Raw genomic sequence first — 18,884 nt, 5'->3', positions numbered from 1 at the left:
TATTCCAATGCTTGCAAATGACAGATCCTGTCGTACTTGTTATTCCCAACACACCAGCTCATGCTTTTTAAAACAAGACATTTGAGCATGAATGCCACCTAGTGATTGGTAATGAAACAATAAGTTGAATAACCACACTCAAAATTAAATTGATCATCTATGCCAACAGCAGTATGTTACTGTGATTCCTTTTAGAAATTTTGTGTTAGATTAAATAGAATGTGAGCTGACATACTTCTCATGCTGTACACAGCATCTGTTCAATTTATTTGATGTATTTTAGCAATGACGTGACCTTTACATTACCTCAACAGAGGAAATTATTTACAATATGCTAACATATTATTCAGAATTTCACTCATTTTAACCAATCAACTTACAAATGTATCAGTCCACCATCCATTTGCTCATGAATATGAAGTAGGCCTTTATAAATGGATTCCACATGAAAAAGTAGTATTGCAGCAGATTTACAAGATATTATATACAATCTTATGAAAGATAATAATTTTCAGATTACAAAAGATGATCTGATGGGGTTGCTTCTTAAATTCATGGGCACATGTGTCACCAGCAGCTCTGTGGAAGAAAAAAGCAACACTATCAGGGAAACAGATGCATTAATAATTCAGCATTCATTTAAAGCCTTGCCTATCTAAAAGTATTAGGGAATCATTTTCTTAAATAGGACAACTGACGCTGTAATCATGCTTTTGTTGCACATATTTATGCTCAAACATTGCCCATTGCACCGTTTAGATTGCTTTATGCAGTACTTCTTCCAGCCAGCAGATGCCATAAATGGCAGGTCAACGACTGAATATACCTCAATGGCAATCTGGATGAGTACCAGGGGGACTGTTTCTGTGTATTAGGCCACAGTAATGGTCCATAATGCTGATGATAAGAGAGTGCCTTGGTACCTGTTGGGGCTCAGAGGATGTAGGCAGGGGCCAGGAAGTCCTTGGGGACAATACCAACAGTACCGTGCAGCTCGCCAACCCACCAACCATGAATGTTGTACTCCTGAAACCAAAATGAACAGATAAAAAACAGAATGTCTCCTAGGGCTTTACACAAGATTTACACAAGAACAAATAAAGGAAGATCATCAAAGCCGTGTTTAAACTTTAACTGGGAAAAAAAGAGTTGAGTGTGTTTCTCTTAATAATAGAAGAACAACAACCAATTTGAATGATTTGTACTGCAATCCTTTTAACCCCAATCCTCTTTTATGGCCACTTAACAACAAAAAGCTATCACATCTCAGTTACACAGGGTTAAAAAGGCTCTTGTACAGAATAAACTCAACCATGGAACAACAGGAGAGAGCTATGTACAATAAGCATTAAATGGACATTTTAAAACTTCGGGATTCTTGATCTGAAAACAGTAAAATTGCAAATCAAACTGAGGTGGCTTTAGTAAGTGTTTCAAATAAGCCTGCCTCATTCCACCTGCTACTGAAGTGCCCACAAGCCGTAACTACTACCTGCCTGTGGGTTTTCAGTAGATATGAAATATTTTGTATACCTTTGATTATGTGATAAAATAAAATATGAGAAAGGATTTTTGCATGTGCAATTAGAGCTGTGTCAGATCAAACAGAGCAGGCATTATAAATTAAAGTTATTTTACTGGAGAAAAAAGATGGCTCATCAAAATCCTCCATATATTTATTTTAAATTGGACTTTTACAAAACATTCAACATTCTCAGGGCCCAGATGAGTTTCTTTAATTTTTTTCTCTTATTATGTAATATTATACACAATATTTCCACACCCATACAAGCCCATGATTCTTCCAGGTTTTCTGTAGGCCTAACCAATAAAACAGGAGCTACACATATCAAATTCATTCTTCTGTGGCTCGTTCCAAGTGCTTCGTGCATTTTAAGTGGCTGACGTACATCAATTACCATATGATAATCTGATCAAGGCAGTTGGGCTCTAACTACTGAATCAATATTTGGCCGGGGAGCGGTGGAGGGTTAGAGCCGTGCAGAGGAGCAGTGGCACCTGCCCACCGTCACTTTCCAGAGAGCCTGGACGTTCATCTGTCTTCTGTTGTACAGCAGATTGAGAATGGGTGTGTGGATGGTTTATCTCGGAACTGAGGGAAGATGAAACGGCTGACTGCTGGACACAAGTATGTGCGTGCGCACACACACACACACACACACACACACACACACATACATATGCAACCCTTCTAAAGGCACAGGTGTCATACTCTATTTGTATGGAAAAGAGAAGTTCTTGGTTTTCTTCCACAGTTGACATGCAAATACAGTGAGCACCAGATGGATCCATATATTCATCAGATCGTAAGCAGACTTCATGGTCTTGCATGGCCTAGTTGAAGAACACACACACACACACACACACACACACACGCACACTGCCGTGATAAATAGCAGACTGTCAATGGTCTGGCCTATCACCCAGACCTGACACCGCTCTCCAGCCAGAGGAATGAGAAGCAGGCCTGCCTCTAATGAGTGGCCAGGATGGATGAACTGCTTGAGTGAGTGATGAGCAAAGACACTCAAGTGTTCTTAAAGCATGTATAGCTAGCCAGTGATTAACAGACAGTCCATCCATGCCTGCAGAACAGAGTACACTATGTATTATTATCCTTATTATCCAACGCTAAGGCTGGGTGATTAATTGATATTATGTCGATATCAAGGTGTAGGGCTAGATATCATCTGGGATTTTGGATATTGTAATATTTTGATGTGACATAAATGTTATCTTGTTCTGGTTTTAAAGGGTGCGGCACAGAAAAGGGATGACATTTTCAAAATGTACTAGACTGCTGTAGCTGTTATATTATTGCCTTCTACCTGTTTGGTCATCATATCCACATTACTGATGACTATTTGTTAAAAATCTTGTGTTTAAATATCTTATGAAAACACCAATAATCATCCCAATAATATTGTCACAATATCGATATCAAGGTAAAACACATGGTGATATTTGATTTTGTCCATATCGCTCAGCCCTATCCGACCCTTCAATTCACATTGAGGACTCTGACTCAGTGATGCTCGGTTGGCTGTTGAACAAAGTGACTGACAATTCAAACTTGAGCTTCTGACTCGGGGTAAAGGAAGTTTAGAAGGGAAGAATGGTGCTCCATATTTGCTTTGTGCACCCCATAACAGAGTAGAGGGAAAAGCCTGGTTGGGGATAGCTGGCTCTGACACTCATTCGAGAGAACGCCAACAGAGGAGGAGGAGAGGAGAGACAGACGGATGGGGGGGTGGGGGGGGCATTGGAGAGAGGGAGTGAAACAGTTTTTCTCTCCCTTGGGGGCGTCACAGCACTATTCCACCAACCGTAGTGACAGAGAGTTTTATTTATCTCCGTGGCCCATCTGTGCAGTCGGTCTCAAATTCTCCCTGAGAAAGGTCTTTTGGATTATCAGCACCGCCATTTTAATACAACTGCTACATCACAGAGTGGGTGCCAATGGCAGTGGAAGTCTGTCAGGCGTGCAGAGTCCATCTTCCTCATACTTGAAACGGGTTCATCCAGAGTACACCTGCTGTAATAGGGACATTCAAAGAGGCAAGGAGAGTAAATTATCCAAATGACAAAAACTATGCTAACTCCTCAATGTCCTTTTCCTTCTGTTTGTTTTCCTCTTTTTGTCTTTTAAGTTGATTTGTTTTCTTTTATGTGCTTCTGCATGTTCAGCTCTGAAAATGCTATGGCAGAGGATGTGAAAAGAATGGTCAGAGTGGTGATGTCACCAATGAGAGAAGTTGTTTAGCTATCATTTGAGATGGTACGTGTCTACGATACACTAACAAGGGAGGGAGCACTGATGGAGATCACACTGTGACGTGCTCTCCGGGGTCAGAAAATCAAGTGTCCCTCAGCAGCTGAGCTCTGGGAAATGTCTAATGATATCTCGTTAACAAGATGCACTGAGATACATGCATTTTGAGCGCAATTTGTGAGAGACGGCACGCGTCAGTGTCAGTCAGAGCCTGTGTTTACTGCGGCCTGGATGCAGATCAAATCACATCTCTGACTGTGCTGGATAGTGGGTTAGATGGGGGAGAACAGCGCCATGTCGTGGCAGCTGTGGTGCGTCGACTCGTTGACCTCCCGGTGACTCCTCCGCCAAGAGAGGGGAGAATGAACGTGGGCGGGGCTGGCACTGAGAGGAGGTTGCCATGACAACACCTGCAGTGTACCGGCGCGATCGTTTATTTACCACTCAGGGGGCTGGCTAATGGTGGCATTCTGATAGGCCCATCGCTCATGTTCCCGACCGGAGGACGGATTGACAGCTACCCAAGCCTGAAGCAGGAGAAGGTGAGCGGAGGTTGGCTGGCAGCAGTGAAAGACAAGGAGCGAGGCAGGTGAAGTGTCAGATCACTGTCATGCATCCAAACACAGCTTTAATCACTCTCTCTCTCTCTCTTTCTCTCAGAAATGCAGCTCTTTTCTGCAAAAATGTTACATTTTACAGAAATTCTGATTGCATGTGCTTTTCCCCTCTGTTTTATCTTTTTCTGAGACACATACACGCACTCCGAAATGACACACACATGCACACACACACACACACACACACACACACACACACACACACACACACACACACATGCACACACACATACATACTCCCAAATGCATACAAACCAGGGGGAGTGCTAATAAGCCTGACACATGAGGCATCTTTCCTCGGCCACCAGCTGACTGAGGCAGGCCTTGGGCGTGATGGAGCGCAGGAAGTCTCTCATTGCCCTGCCGCTGAACCCGCCGCCTGGGTGTTACAATCTCTCCCTCCCTACACCCCACCTACCCCATCCCCCCCAAACCCTCCTTCTCTCCGCCAACCCCCTCCCTTCTTTCTTCCTATCTCTCTCCTTCCGTCTTTCCTCTAACAGCCTCTTTGCTTTCTTCCTGTCTCCCTCTTTCTCTCTTTTTGTTTTTCTTTCTCTGCCTTTCTCTCACGCTCTCTGTCTTTCTCTCCCCCCTCCACATAGAGTCGTCAGATACACTGCAGCTCTGCAGTTCCTCCATCACTAGTCGCCCTAACAAAGAAACATGGACACCTCTTCTAGGCAGGAGCCCATGATCTGTTTAACCCGCAATCAAGTTAGAGAGCCCTCCTCACTGCTCAGCCAGGTACACTTCCTTAAATCCTCAATAAATGTCCTGATAAATACATGAAAATCGTGGAATAAAAAACTTATTTTGGCGTGTAAGGATAGATTGTGCACAAAGGAAAAAAATCTTGCCGATATCCACTCAGAAATATGGATGATAATTCCGCACAACCAGAGACCGAAATGGCTACTTAGTGTCCATTTTTTCCAAGTGGGCTTTTAATTAAATCAGTGAATTGGTTTCAAAGTGGAAACATGACAGAGCATGAGAACGTTTGAAAATATCTCAGGGACGATGAGATTTAATAAAAAGAAAACCTACTCGCTCCTTTCTAATGCACGCCTGGGATTACGGATGGCTCCTTAACTTAATAGCAATTTAAAGTGGATTTGTGTATGCCGCTGAGTGTCTGTAATGATGGCTGTTTACGCCGCCCCTCATTTATAATAATTAAGCAGAATGGATTGGGGGGTGGATTGCTCGGGCACGGTTCTGGGCTATTGGCTTGGGCTGAATAATGACCTACTGTAGTTGACCGGGGGATGACCGCTGCCTCCTGCATGACCCCAAACCCCAGACTCACCCCCTGCTACTTTGGGTGGTAAATAGGATGTCTTGCCTGTCTATAGCGTCTTGGTGTCTATGGCCACAATAGCAGCTAGGGGTCTTTAAATGGGTGTGTGACAGAGAAAAGGAGAGAGGAGAGGGGGGGACAAGGTTCACACAAAAGGATAAAGGGATCCCCCCTCTTTGTCTCTCGTGCTTGACTTTTCCCATCTGATTGTTTCCCCACTTTTCCTTTTCTTCAGCTGCGCTCACTTGGTGTGACCTGTGAGCAGCAGGCCACACCAGCTTGTCATGACTTGAAGCTGGTTGTGACCCTAAAGAAAGGAGGAGGACTGTCACAGGATGCCTGGATAGCATATGAGTGGCCCTTCAGATGCACTGTGAGTTTATATATATATAGATATAGATATACATATTTTATTGGATTCTAAATAATACAGCAATCTGAAACTCATCTGACTCATGCTTGTATTTTTACTTGATGTAGCTGTAGCACTGACTTTAAATTACACTATGTGAATTTATAAGTGTGTAAAAACCAGCTTTAGAGTGTGTGTAGGCTATTATTTGTGTAAACCCCTTCCTATTATAACACAGTTACTCTCTGAGTGGATGTGCGCTCTGCTAGCTCCCGCCACAAGGTGTCAGTGGTGTCCATGTTCTTACTGTCACTGACACACTACTCTACCACTTGCAAGGGGGCTGCAACTGAACACTTTGGCCAGATATTATGTGACGGTCTACTTTAGGAACTGCACCGGATTGGCTGACCCGTCTCCATCTCTCTGGGTTTTGGTTGGACAGAAAGGACGGAGGAAGAGAGGTGAGCAGGGAGATGGAGGGAGAAAGAGAGGAGAGAGGTGGCAGTGCTGCTTGCCAGAGTTTAAAGGACCCTGGATGGGTTTATGTCGTAAATCTCTCCCCACTCCATCCCGCCGTTCTCCATGAGTGCCTGTGGGAATACAGGAATGTGACAGCTGACCTGTAGAGCCCATGTCTTTTGATTCTGGCTACATAAATTAGAGGACAGGAATGCAGGACAACCTTATGGATTAGTGAGGGACTTGCCCAGCAGAGAATACAAGCATTACAGATGTCAGGGAAGAGGGAAATGAAAGCTTCTTTTCATTGTGATATCATGCCATAAATTAATTTAGCCATGAATCAATCATATTTTGCAACAACACATTGTGCGACGTACTGTTTTTTGGTCTTCATGATGCAGTGGAAAAAATGAAACATCAAAACATTAGCATCAAGTTAAAAAATCTGAGTGCGTGATACTGCAAAAAACTGAGCAAGATAGCATTTGTCATTACACACTAAAATGTCAGTGTAAAGCCATAATGCGCATTAGAAAAATGCAAGCTCTCAGAAATGAAATGCCAGAGCAAAAAGCACGAGATGGATTTCACGGTGTGTTTCTACCCCATGTATCAGCGCACTGAGCAGTACTATCGAGCTCTCTGCAAGGCAAGTTAGGCATCGCTGAAACCACTGGCAGAGGCACACTATGAGATTAATTCTCTTGAACTAATGGGATTCATATGAGTTGTGAGGTCCCTAATTTATTTACTTTGTCAGTGATATACAGATACGCACACACATTTACACGTGTACGCACACACACACAGCAAATACACAAGGGGAAAAAAACACAAATACAGTAAAAATGCCCCCACTTTACTGTAAGTGAGAGATCAATAATGATGGATGGGGGCCTTTTATACAATCGGCATGTTCTACTCAGTTCACAGCCATATGACACCATGCCTGTGGCTATCCCACTCTGCACTTCAGCAGTCAATCACATCCCAGCTTTAAAAATAACAGTTTGTTAGCACCATTGATTTAGCACTTAGAGCGTGTCCTTATTACCTTGTAATTATGGTCAGTGTTGACATAACAGCACAGACAACCAGGCCTCCCACCCTCTGAGAGAATTTATGGGCCCTGGTTTTATTGCGGCCATTTCATGTGTCCGGGTCCCCAGTTAAGAGACAGGCTTGAGTTCTAGCCAAGGGCCCGTATTTCACTCATCGAGGTCAGGGTTCTCAGGAATCCCCTGTAAAACTGAACACTGGTGGGCCCTGCATGTACTCACAGAAGAAGCAGGGAAGCCCTCCCCAAGGGCTCATTAAAATAAATAGCCGATTACAAGCTATAATCCAAATAATGCTATTCATGAGGGAAATGTGATGCCATTAGGACGCAAAATGGGACACGGGTGGAGTCTTGTCGTCACACAAAACCAAACATCCAGGAGTCGTAAGGAGATCACCTCTAAATAATTTACAGCCAGGCTCTCACTTTAAATCCATTAGAGGATAGTTAAAATACTCTCTCGCAGTCTGTCTCTATGTTATGACTTAGGCGAACAGCTTGACAAAACAAGAGTAATCTGTGTCATTAAGATTGTGAGACACTACAACCATGTTGTGCATCCAACCTGGAGTTGGTTTGCTTTTAAGGTTTCCAGCAGCAATCTGACCCACCCAGTGAAAGGTAATATACTAGCTGAGGCTGTTTGGCGTGAGTCTGCAGCACGGAGCCAAGTCCCCTTTGTTTCCAAAGTACGGTGCCTTTATCATCCTTAAATGAAAAATGGACGTGGCTGTTTTGACATTTTCCCCTATCAACCAGAGCACACAGACACAGAATGGTGGCATCTCATTAATCTGCTTCTGCCAAGAGAACCTCAATTAAAAGTCCATCTTCTGTGAAGAGCATATTTCACCTGTCCCACATTTGCTGTCTGAAACAAAAGGCTAAATTTCATTCAACACAAACTGGGCATGTTTGCTTATGTGTGGATATTTTATTTAAAACTAAACCTATTTCTTTAATACACTACAATATTTTTATTAATCTAAAAACAACATTCATTCATCATTTCTAAACTAAAAACTGGCCAACATAAAAACATTAAAAATTACAAAAATTCAGTGGTTCTGATATATTTATTAAGCATTCAAGGCCACTGGAAATTACATTTGCAAGAAATTAAGTGGAATGGATAATTTTCTCATTCTTTACCAAGTAATTACTCAAAAAAAAAAAAAAAGGTTTTCCTGAATATACTGTAATTTTGTTCCCACTGCAAATCAAATAGTGTAAACGCTGTTCCATTGCAAACCGACCAATAGCAACAGTCTGGGAACAAGTCTCTGTAGAACTGCCCAAATTACAAGCCATTGATTTCCAGTAGGGTGGCGTTTCACCAGTAGATACTCTGCATGTAACTACAAGATGGCCATAAAACACAAGGAAATAGATTGAGAGGAAAAAGCTGAGATGCAGGATGGCTTCACCTGCAGTTTATGTCAAAGAGAAGAGGAGGGCTTCGCATGACTGCTCACTCAATTAACCCCTGTGATACAGGCAACATAATGAACAACAGCACCATTACCCAGCGCCCGAATGGCACTTCACCCTAGTGGCCCAGAAATAGACAATGCCTCCACTGGCGCTTCACTGCTGCATCAAGATACAAGTGCTAACTAACAGAGAAATTTAGATGTCGGGGATATCAGCATGCCCATAAAGGAAACGAGGACAAAGTGATAATTGGAGTTGATGTTGTTTAACCCTTAACTAATTACACATTTTACACATATGCATCACATTTTACTCATTTTAAAGTACCATAATTACCGCTGTAATTATGTGTTTTGATTCAGGAATTGTTTCTTCCTATTAGATGTGAATGAGAAAACTGTAATCTTACATTTGTGTTTAGCGGGAGCTGTGTGTCTTAAAAAAAAAAAGAGAGAAAAAAAAAGTGAAATCCTGAAATAAGTTTAAGTATTGATTATTTTGGCTGATGTGGAAGCCGACCTTGCTAATGATGTAGATGAGATCTCCCCTCTGGAAGGTCAGCTCGTCTGGCTCGTCGGCCTCGCAATCCCATAAACCCTGGTAGTAGTTAGCATAATCTGATGACCAAGCTGAGAGGAAATGCAGAGCACAAATTAAATAAAACAATGAGACACTGTTCTTTGCTCAAGTCTTCAGACAAAAGCATTTTGTTGCAGAACACCAGGGAGCTATTGACTCGGGGGCTGCTGTGCACACAATACACGTCGACAGCGTTTGAAAATTAAAATTACTTTCTTTTTATTCTGGGTGTGTTAAGGAAACTGAGACATTAGGATGAAAGTTGATAGTGAGACTATAACAAGTTTCTGACCTGACTTGGTGTTCTTCTCATTGCTCTCCTCCACAGCATCTGCAAAATCCTCCTCTGAAAAAACAACAACAACAAAACCAAAAGTGAGGAGTTGAACATTTCTTTGAAACAGGGGTTTTGAGATGCCAAGAAATTTTGTGACAGAATTAGGGACATCGCAAGAAGCCATACTTTGGTAGCAAAATTTTGTTACCTACACAAAATCTGTATTACTAGTGAAACCTGATCCCTCACTCTGTAACTCAGTGATCTTACTGTAATAGAGCCAGTGTAAATACTTGAAACATTTAAAGTTGCAGTCATGCTTAAAGGACTGTAAATCAAAATGAGAGCACATAATCATATGACTGTATTTATTGTTACGGTCTGACCGCGACATTTTATACAGTTCCTCTGATTTGAAATAAGTATTTTATTGTAGAGCTTTGTTTTCAACTTGACGGCTACAGATCAATGTTGCTGTCTTTTCCTATTATAATGTACCTTATATGTTTGAATACCTGAAAAATATTAAGTTTTTATTTACTTGTTGAGGTTTATATAAAGATTTTAAATAAAGGAGTATGTGTTGAATAGACTTCTGTTTTTGGTATTGAATTGGGTATCAAGAATTGTGGAATTTCATTGGTACAGGTATCAGCTACGAAAATTCTGGTATCATGGCATACATAAAAAGAATATTTACCACCTAAGATGACCTTTAAAACTTTTTTTTTGAGCAGTTATCAAAAGGAAAATCCCCCCCTTTCCTAGTAGTGTTGCTTAAGCTGTGACTCATTGCACAGAAATGACTGTGGGCCACTATCTGATGTGCCTCCGCATGACAGCATTAGCATGGTTTCCTCAGGCTGGGCTCGTGGCTGAAGAATCAATTTCTCCAATTTGTCAGAGTCCCAAGCAGAAAAAGTTGAACAGTCGCTGTGTTCAACGCGCGTGGAGGTGGACACGTCATTGATTGTGGGGCGTGGCACCTGGTGGTCTGAGAGGTGACACAGTGATATCCCTGCTCTCTGTCTCCCACATCCATCCTTACACTGTCAGGCTGACAGCAACACCACAACCCAGCAACCCTATCCACCCTCCTACTCAACCTGCACCTCCGCTTCCAGGAACAAGCAGGCAGGACGCGCACACGCACACACACACACACACACACACACACACACACACACACACACACACACACACACCTACCTTCACCCACACACACACACACACACACACACACACACACACACACAACAACAACAACATAAACATACTGTATCCAAACACATATTGTACACTGAACACAAATATTCATGTATGTCTGTGGGTGTGGTCTTTGTCTCTTCCTCCCTGTCTTCTATCTCCTCTACCCCTCTCTCTTTCTCTCTCTCTCTCTCTCTCTCTCTCTCTCTCCCTCTCTCTCTTTCTCACATACACACGCACACACACACATGCACACACAATGACCAACATTTTCAGGTTAAAGCATGTTTCAAAAAGAAAATTACTGGGATGTTTTTTTTTTTTTTTTTTTAATGAAGAATGGATTATAAATCCATGCATAATGCATGAATATGACTTTCCTAAAAATATGAAATTTACGTACATCGCCATTCCCCCACCAAGGAAAAAAAAAGAGATTGTAATTTCATTTGCAAACAGTCCAAACATTTGTTCAGTGCTGTTAAGTGCTGTAGAGAAGAGCATCCTTCAGTTGGGAGGCCACCGCTATGGGCCAACGGTTTCTATATCAAAGTGATTTAATTTTCCAGTCAATAAAATCAGTCATCAGCACCAGAGCCAATACCACCATCCCTCTGCATTCTCTTTGCAGCCGAGGCTTGTTCAGCTCTTTGCTCCAACAAAATGGAGGGAGCTCATCACCTGGAAAATGATGCTTCAAACTTATTCAGCAATTCCTCGCCAGCTTAGATATGCTGCACACAAAAAATGTATTTCACAAGGGTGCGATACAACAAATTCTGAATATTTGGCATGTTGTTAATCATAACATTAGGGAAAACAATTTAAAACTTTGATGAGAACAATGAATGTCGGCAATTCTGAGAGAGAAACAGTAAAAAAATCAAAAGTCTCATAAATTAATAATATGCAGTCACAGTGAAAATTACCTACCAGGGATAGAATGTGAGGGTGTTTTCACGATTTCACACACATAAACACAGCACTTTTTCCTGCCTTTTGTGATCTTGATCCATGGAAATAACTCTAAAAGTCTGAACATTTAACTGTATCCAATCACTGTGGAGAAACAGTAAGTGGCCAAAGAGATTGATGATTGATAAGTGAAGGGGTGAGAAAGTGAACGAAAGAGCCTGTCATTCGATATGCCATCTGTGGTCAGGGTCTGTACCCCTTCCCAGATGGCTTTGTACGCCAGCATGACAGTCTGAAGACTGATTTCCCTCTCACCAGTGATTTTGGCAAAGGTAATGTACTCACTGAGTGAAACAGAATCTTGATGTATCTTATTTAATAGAAAGGGTGATGGACGATGGCCCTGAAAAGATCAGATCACCCCTTTTGTCCTTCTCAGGATCTTGTAGCCACCCTGACACAGGGGACTGTACTCCTCCTCTGTGGGGAGTTGGGTGGATTTGCTCAAAGACAGCTTTGCGGCATCCTCAATCAAACTCTAATATCTATTAAACATGTGCCATTAAGAGGTCCAGAACTATTTTAAGCCATGAGAGATACAGTTTTTACTTCCTTTCAACTAAATTGCTGTTGCTAGGCGATTTTAGCCAAAACTTGTCTTTAGTGGATTGAAGTCGAAGGCCATTCGTTGCCTGGCAACATTAGCTAATTGAACAGTCTATCAGAGAGCATTCAGAATTACTGAGCTCTGTCTGACTTTAACAACATAACTGTTTTCTGTACAGATAGCTCTGTTTAAAGCAGTTATTGAGGTTAGGGAGGGGAAAGACCAGGGGAAACTGTGCAAAAGGAATCTTTCCCCTCCAGTCTTGTGTGATTCTGTAACAGCCGCCTCAGCCCTGACATGCTTATTAGTGTTGCTTGATTTATAATGAGTGATCAGTCAGGGAGTTACAGCGATAGGGAGGCACCTGGCAACACAAACATCACAGCCAGGGAAGGTTATCACAGCCATCTACTTGGTGCTACAAAAATCCCTTCGGGCTTCACTGTGTGTGTGTGTGTGTGTGTGAGACAGAGAAAGAGAAATGGAAAGAGAGAAAAAATGCGTATCTGCAAGTGTTTTTGCCTATTTGTCTGCCTGAGAATCACAAGTGAGTGTGTGTGCAGCATGTATCTGCGTATTTATCAGTGTGTGTGCCTGCTTTAGCATGTCTGTGTGTAAGGTAACCGTGTCCTCATACCTGGCAGCACCTCATAGATATCCTCCTCCTCCTCCTCTTCCTCATCACCTCCTGTCTCCTGTCCTCCTTGTCTACCCCTCCACTCCTCCTGGTTGCTCCGGGAGGCTCGGGCAGCACCGGGCCGTGGCGGGGGAGGGCCGGTCACCCCTTCAATGTCATCATAGGTCTCCTCCTGCTCCTCCTCTTCCTCTTCCTCATCATCATCGAAAGGGATGAAGCTGGAGCTGAGATCTATCAGGAACAGAGATACGATGTGATCAGCGGTGTTAGCAATGTAAAACAGAGCGGCACGGAAGATGCACGTGCATTAAAGGGGCAGCAAAAGAAATGTCCTGCTGGGGCACATGCCACATATGAGCAATTTCTGTCACTGTGTGTTTGGATCTGGCTGTTGACCTGAGTCTTATGTTACCTCCTGCCTTTCCCATCTTCAAAATCTATTTTCTGTAGCCCCACTGTTCATTTTTAAAGCTAGGAAGCCATAAAAATCTCAGAAGACTGAACACAAAAACAAAAGTTTACATCCAATGATCAGTAGAAAAATCTATTTGATGAGAAAAAACAGAAATGACATGCTTGCTCATAACAATTTACTGTTAATTCAGGCAGTGTAGAGGCTAAAATTAGTATCTGTAAATCTCATGGATCAGGCTATAGTTTGGAGTAAAACAGAGCCGGAGGGAGCTGAGACAAACTGCCGGGTGTCTGTTACTTCCCGCAAACCAGTGGCCCGGTCTGAGCCCATTTTAGAGCAAAACTGCTCGCTCAGATGGAGGAGCGGTCTGATTGCAGGCGACTGGCCACTGCAACACAGGGTATCAGGTCCCCCACCATCCACCATCGGCCAGGCAGAAATCAATGTCACTGGAGGATAACCAGAACATCTACCAATCAATTTCCCGTAAGGTTGGAATTCGGTAGGAGGGTTAGGGGTGGAGTGGTTGGGGGAAGGAGGGCAGGAGCACTGAAGCTACATGGTGGCACGCATGATGCAGACAGTCAGTGACGTGTCGAATGAGGAGGTTCAGAACTTGTCTGATTGGCTGGGCCGGTCATGATGTATAGAGCGGTTTTCATCTGAATCAAAGATGATAAAGGACTACCTTTCATTTCTGACCTTTCCTTCCCTCCAGAACACAAGCAAACTTTGGGAGAAAAAAAGACCTTTGACAATAGAGCACTGTCTCTTGTCCTCCTCTAACATTATTTTCCGATCGGCCTATGTGTCTTTTAAAACGTAAGAAAATATGCCACCTTACCTCTCAATACAAAATTGATCTGGTCCACCCATTCTCTGGCCTCTCGAGGACTGCTGGCAGTGAACTGGTGGGAAAGAGTGACAATAATACTGTTACTATCAAATTACATCTAAGGGTGCATTTAGATAGGAACAAAAGCTCTGATTTTTGACTCTTTGCAGCACAGATCTGATCACTTCCTGGCTGTTTTAAGAGTGAGAAATCATACAATCTGTCCCTGCGTGTTTACACTATGGTATAGAATCTGAAACTATCAGTTTTTACTGACTGGGAAAATAATGTTACACACAGGCAGTATGATTCTTTTGTCAATGTCCCACTTAGACCTCAGAAACAAGACTTCTTTTGCAAATTTATCTTGGAACTACAAGAGGTGTGTTTTATTTGACTTGCCAGATAGATGAACTACCAAAAAATGGTGCACTGCCATTTTCTAAACAAGATCTATTGAGTTCAATTCATTTTCTTTAAACATCTGACATTTTTAATTGCTTCTACGTGCTGGCACGTTGGGATGACACCCACCTGGTAAGTCCGCCGTCCAGGGGCGCTCAGCTCAAAACAAGCTGTTTTTTTGGAGTCTTTGCGCAGGTTCTGTGCCAGTTCTGCACTGTAGCCATTAATATAGAATGAACCTTTCTGCTGTTTGTCTGTGGAAAAGAGTAGGCATGGTAGAACATTATTTGATTCAATTTATGTTCTTCAAATGTGTCTGTATATTAGCATTTCAAACAAACCTTTCTCATTCCCAAAGTAGTAGAATATCGTATTGTTCAGGACGCACCATCTCTTCTGCCACTCGCTGAAGAAACTGTGGTCTAAATAAAGCAGTGCACTGTTAGCAGTGAATACACAGTGGACTGCAAAATTCATGACAACATATGTAATGAGTTAGTCATAGGTAATATAGATATATGACATGTACAGATTTAAAAATACATTTCATGATTTATTTTTCACTTAGCTGCCACAGGGTTGAAGTTTGCCCCATAGGACAAGCCAATAAGACAGAAATTTAGGACAATCACAAGCAAGCAACCAAAAGTCACTTTAGCATATTTTTTTCATGATTAATACTGTACTCGACACAATAACAATTTTTTTCATGATGTAAACTCCACTCCAATTACGTTACAACAGAGAGTAAGTGCTTTCTGACCCAAGTCTGATATCTATATTGTGCTACCTCGTCGTTTCTTTTCCAAGTAGCCTTGCTTCAAGATGTTGGTGAGTTCCTGGGCTGCCACAGGGGGGATTTCCTCAAAGACTGTGAAAAAGAGCAATAGACACTGTTGTCCATTAATGTTTCAAATAAACTCCTCATTAAACGATACTTAATATGCTCTTAATTTCCGAATAGAAAGAGACCCCAAGGCAACACACACACACACACACACACACACACACACACATGCAGATACACACACCACCAACATAAAGTCTGTGGATCAAACAAGCCTCTGCTTATAGGCTTTAGGAAACTGGGATCAATACATTTACAGTGCTGCTGAGCACTGCAGTCCATACATCTGCTCACACTGCACTTTTAATAGGAGTGATTTGCCTGTGGGAATTCAAACAACCCTGTCCAATCTGCAAAGGCACATTTTTAGCACTACGGGGAGGTGGCACTGGCGAAACATGAGGCATACAACGCACATTATATTTAACATAGTATTTACTCTGTCACTGATGGCAGAAAGGATTGGTATTGTTCCACTCAAGTAACTTTTGAGATTCTAACAAGAAATCAGTATACTTGTCCCATTTTCAAACCATAGCCATTAGTGGGAAAATTGCAAGATTGACCCCAGGTCAGCCTCAAGGGCCATCTTCCGCCCTAAGCTTCACTAGGAGTACCTGCCTTTCCCATGTGTCAAAAACAAAGCTCGGCTTCCTCTCGATTCATTAGTCATCAGGCATTAACCTTACAAGGAAAAAGCACAGAGAGAACAGGAACCGCCTTTTCAGTTTGAAATACAGGAACAATTTAAAGTCCATTTACACTAGTCAGTGTGATACCCCATTCAGAGCACTGATGACAAGAGAAAATGCCTGGAGTCCATCCCCCTTTGAAAAGGACCTGTTTAACTGCTAGGAAAACCAAACATGTCATACCATAACTGGGTCCTCTGGTTTAAACAAAGAGGATCTCCCAACGTAAAACAAATAGAAGCCCCTTTCTCATTCATAAAAATCAGCAACATGAAAAAGCTTTCTGGTTGAATGCCTGCCCCGACTGTGTGACGTTGTCTCTGACCACCTTAATGTTTTGAGGGCATTCCCTTGTCAAAATACAGCATTTTCTTCCCAAATAACCTTGATCTAGAAAATGAGACAAAGCTGATATTGGTTGCCTTGCTTGTTTTCACTCAACTAACATTGCAGAGATTTATGCATTATGTTCACACCAATCCAGTGTGTGATCCGATAACCCTGCGTTGCTTCAGCTCGTGGGCCTGACAGATGAGCAGGTCATTGCAGAGCAGAGCCTCAGACACCTCACGGCACTAACGCACTCACATATCATCAGCCTGCCTTTGTGGATGGACTGACTGGTGACACTATAAATACGGAGGTGCTAAGGACTGTTTTGTCAAAGAGAACCTGATTCAGTACATCATAACAAACAGCGGTCATTAGGCTTCCCCACCTCATCCATCCGCCGGCAGTCCGTCCATTTTTCTGGGCCTGCTTCCCTGTTGCGGCCCTCTTCTAATCCCCTCATCTGTCTGCTTCCCTCGCTCTTCATTTATCTCAAAGGTCGAGCCCGGTTAATAGATGAGGAGGTACAAAATCAACACAGGATCACTCTGATCTGGTTGAGTCAATAAACATTACACATTCATGTGTGTTTAACACTTTAACAATGGAAGACATGACCTCACTTGACTGCCTCTCTTTGAAGAAATATGAAATATCGGTAAAACTGGACTTTGAAGAGATGCAAATGTAGATTTCACATCCAACTGGATTCTGCAGGCAAAAGAGGGTTGTGCTCCGAAACGTGAACATGATAGTTCATGATTCTTCCACAGGGTAGCAGCACAACCTAAAAACATATACTCCTTACTGTCGTTCTCTGAAATCCTACCACGCAGATGATCCCACCCTCAACAAAAAACTATTCTGATTGGCCCACAGTGAACAATGTCTCTTTTAATCAAATTACACACTAACACCTCTTTGGGACCGACAAAATGTTAAGTGGATGTTCAGAGGTAATGTTATTTGAAAAGGTGCAATTTAGAGTGTTAAAAACCCAACAATCATCATGGTGTTTGAATTTTGAATTTGGGTACAGGCACAGAGAGACACATTAATGCATCTAATTAGAGCCTCATCAGAATCACAGACAGACGGCACTCTTTCATAAAAATCATAAATTGCATTATCAATTATTCAGGGCAATGCCACGACTTCATTTTCATCCCTTTTGCTTTTTAATTAGCACCATCCACAGCTTTGGTATTGACATTAATTTGATGGCAATTTATTGATATTTCAGCATAACCTATTTAGCTTTTAGCTGAGTGCAATTACCATCGGAGAGAGGCAGATAGATGGAATGTTACAGTCAAGCAGCGTGTTTAGTAAATCAAGGTGAGGACTTGTTATAGGCTGGGCTAACTGGATCTAAGTGTTCTCAACGGCCATCAACAACAAAAGATTTGAGTCACTCCATTTCCAAATGGGAGAAAATAATCAATAGAAATTGACCAGATATATGTGTTTAATTGATCCTGACAAAGGAACATTTCCATAAGCAGGCTGACCTGTGTGATGCAAAGTGCAATGATGTTTTCGTTGCCTTCCTGAACTTGTTTTAAACTCCGGGGATACACAACAATGCATCTGAGCTGCCAGCGGTTTGCCACAGCCGCAATCTCTCATTTGGTTATTCACACTCTCTCAGCATGGTGTTATGAGCTCAGCAGTTGATCCCACAAGAAAAGGCTGATTTATGTTAGCATGACCAGAGGGAGTTAATGTATTCTCTCATTAAAATCCACTTTAGTTAGGCTGAAAGTCAATCAAAGGCTGGGCAGAGAGTGAATCAAAATGAAGGGAAATGGTTGGGTGGGAGGACTAATACGTTACATTATATCTAACTGTGGTCATAATGCAACAAAGACGTTATGAAAACATGGGGAATTCTCAAAAGTAAGGTCGATGATGCTGCAGAGACGAAGAAATTTCTGTGGTAACAACAGAAGGAGCTTACAGGAAAGAGAGCGGGCTATTCCCTTTCGTATCTTTAATTTGAGACAGTAGGAAGGCTGTAGGGTTCAATCCCAGCAGGGGTACATGTGGTTTCATTGGCAGAGATCTTCACAATTACAGCATCTCAGATGCAGAAAGACAGATTTGGCTGTTTCAATG

At 42.3% G+C, this 18,884-nt stretch overlaps 1 protein-coding gene across 1 annotated transcript in view; it reads right to left on the bottom strand.

The window, feature by feature from the left end:
* Positions 1–17: 17 nt before the first annotated feature.
* The window catches only part of skap1 (src kinase associated phosphoprotein 1), a 30,269-nt gene continuing 11,402 nt past the window's right edge, over positions 18–18,884 (bottom strand). The window contains exons 5-13 of the mRNA XM_030077672.1: positions 15,688–15,768; positions 15,239–15,319; positions 15,027–15,151; positions 14,502–14,565; positions 13,243–13,473; positions 9,893–9,946; positions 9,541–9,650; positions 924–1,026; positions 18–579 (exon numbers count right to left, since the gene is read on the bottom strand). Coding sequence (XP_029933532.1) covers positions 934–1,026; positions 9,541–9,650; positions 9,893–9,946; positions 13,243–13,473; positions 14,502–14,565; positions 15,027–15,151; positions 15,239–15,319; positions 15,688–15,768 — 839 coding nt within the window. The 3' untranslated portion in view covers positions 18–579; positions 924–933. The remainder of the gene's footprint in view (positions 580–923; positions 1,027–9,540; positions 9,651–9,892; positions 9,947–13,242; positions 13,474–14,501; positions 14,566–15,026; positions 15,152–15,238; positions 15,320–15,687; positions 15,769–18,884) is intronic.

Source organism: Myripristis murdjan, chromosome 19 (genome assembly GCF_902150065.1).
Source record: "Myripristis murdjan chromosome 19, fMyrMur1.1, whole genome shotgun sequence".
NCBI lineage: Eukaryota > Metazoa > Chordata > Actinopteri > Holocentriformes > Holocentridae > Myripristis > Myripristis murdjan.
The sequence above is the reverse complement of the archived record's forward strand: the minus strand, read 5'-3'. Positions and strand labels throughout refer to the sequence as shown.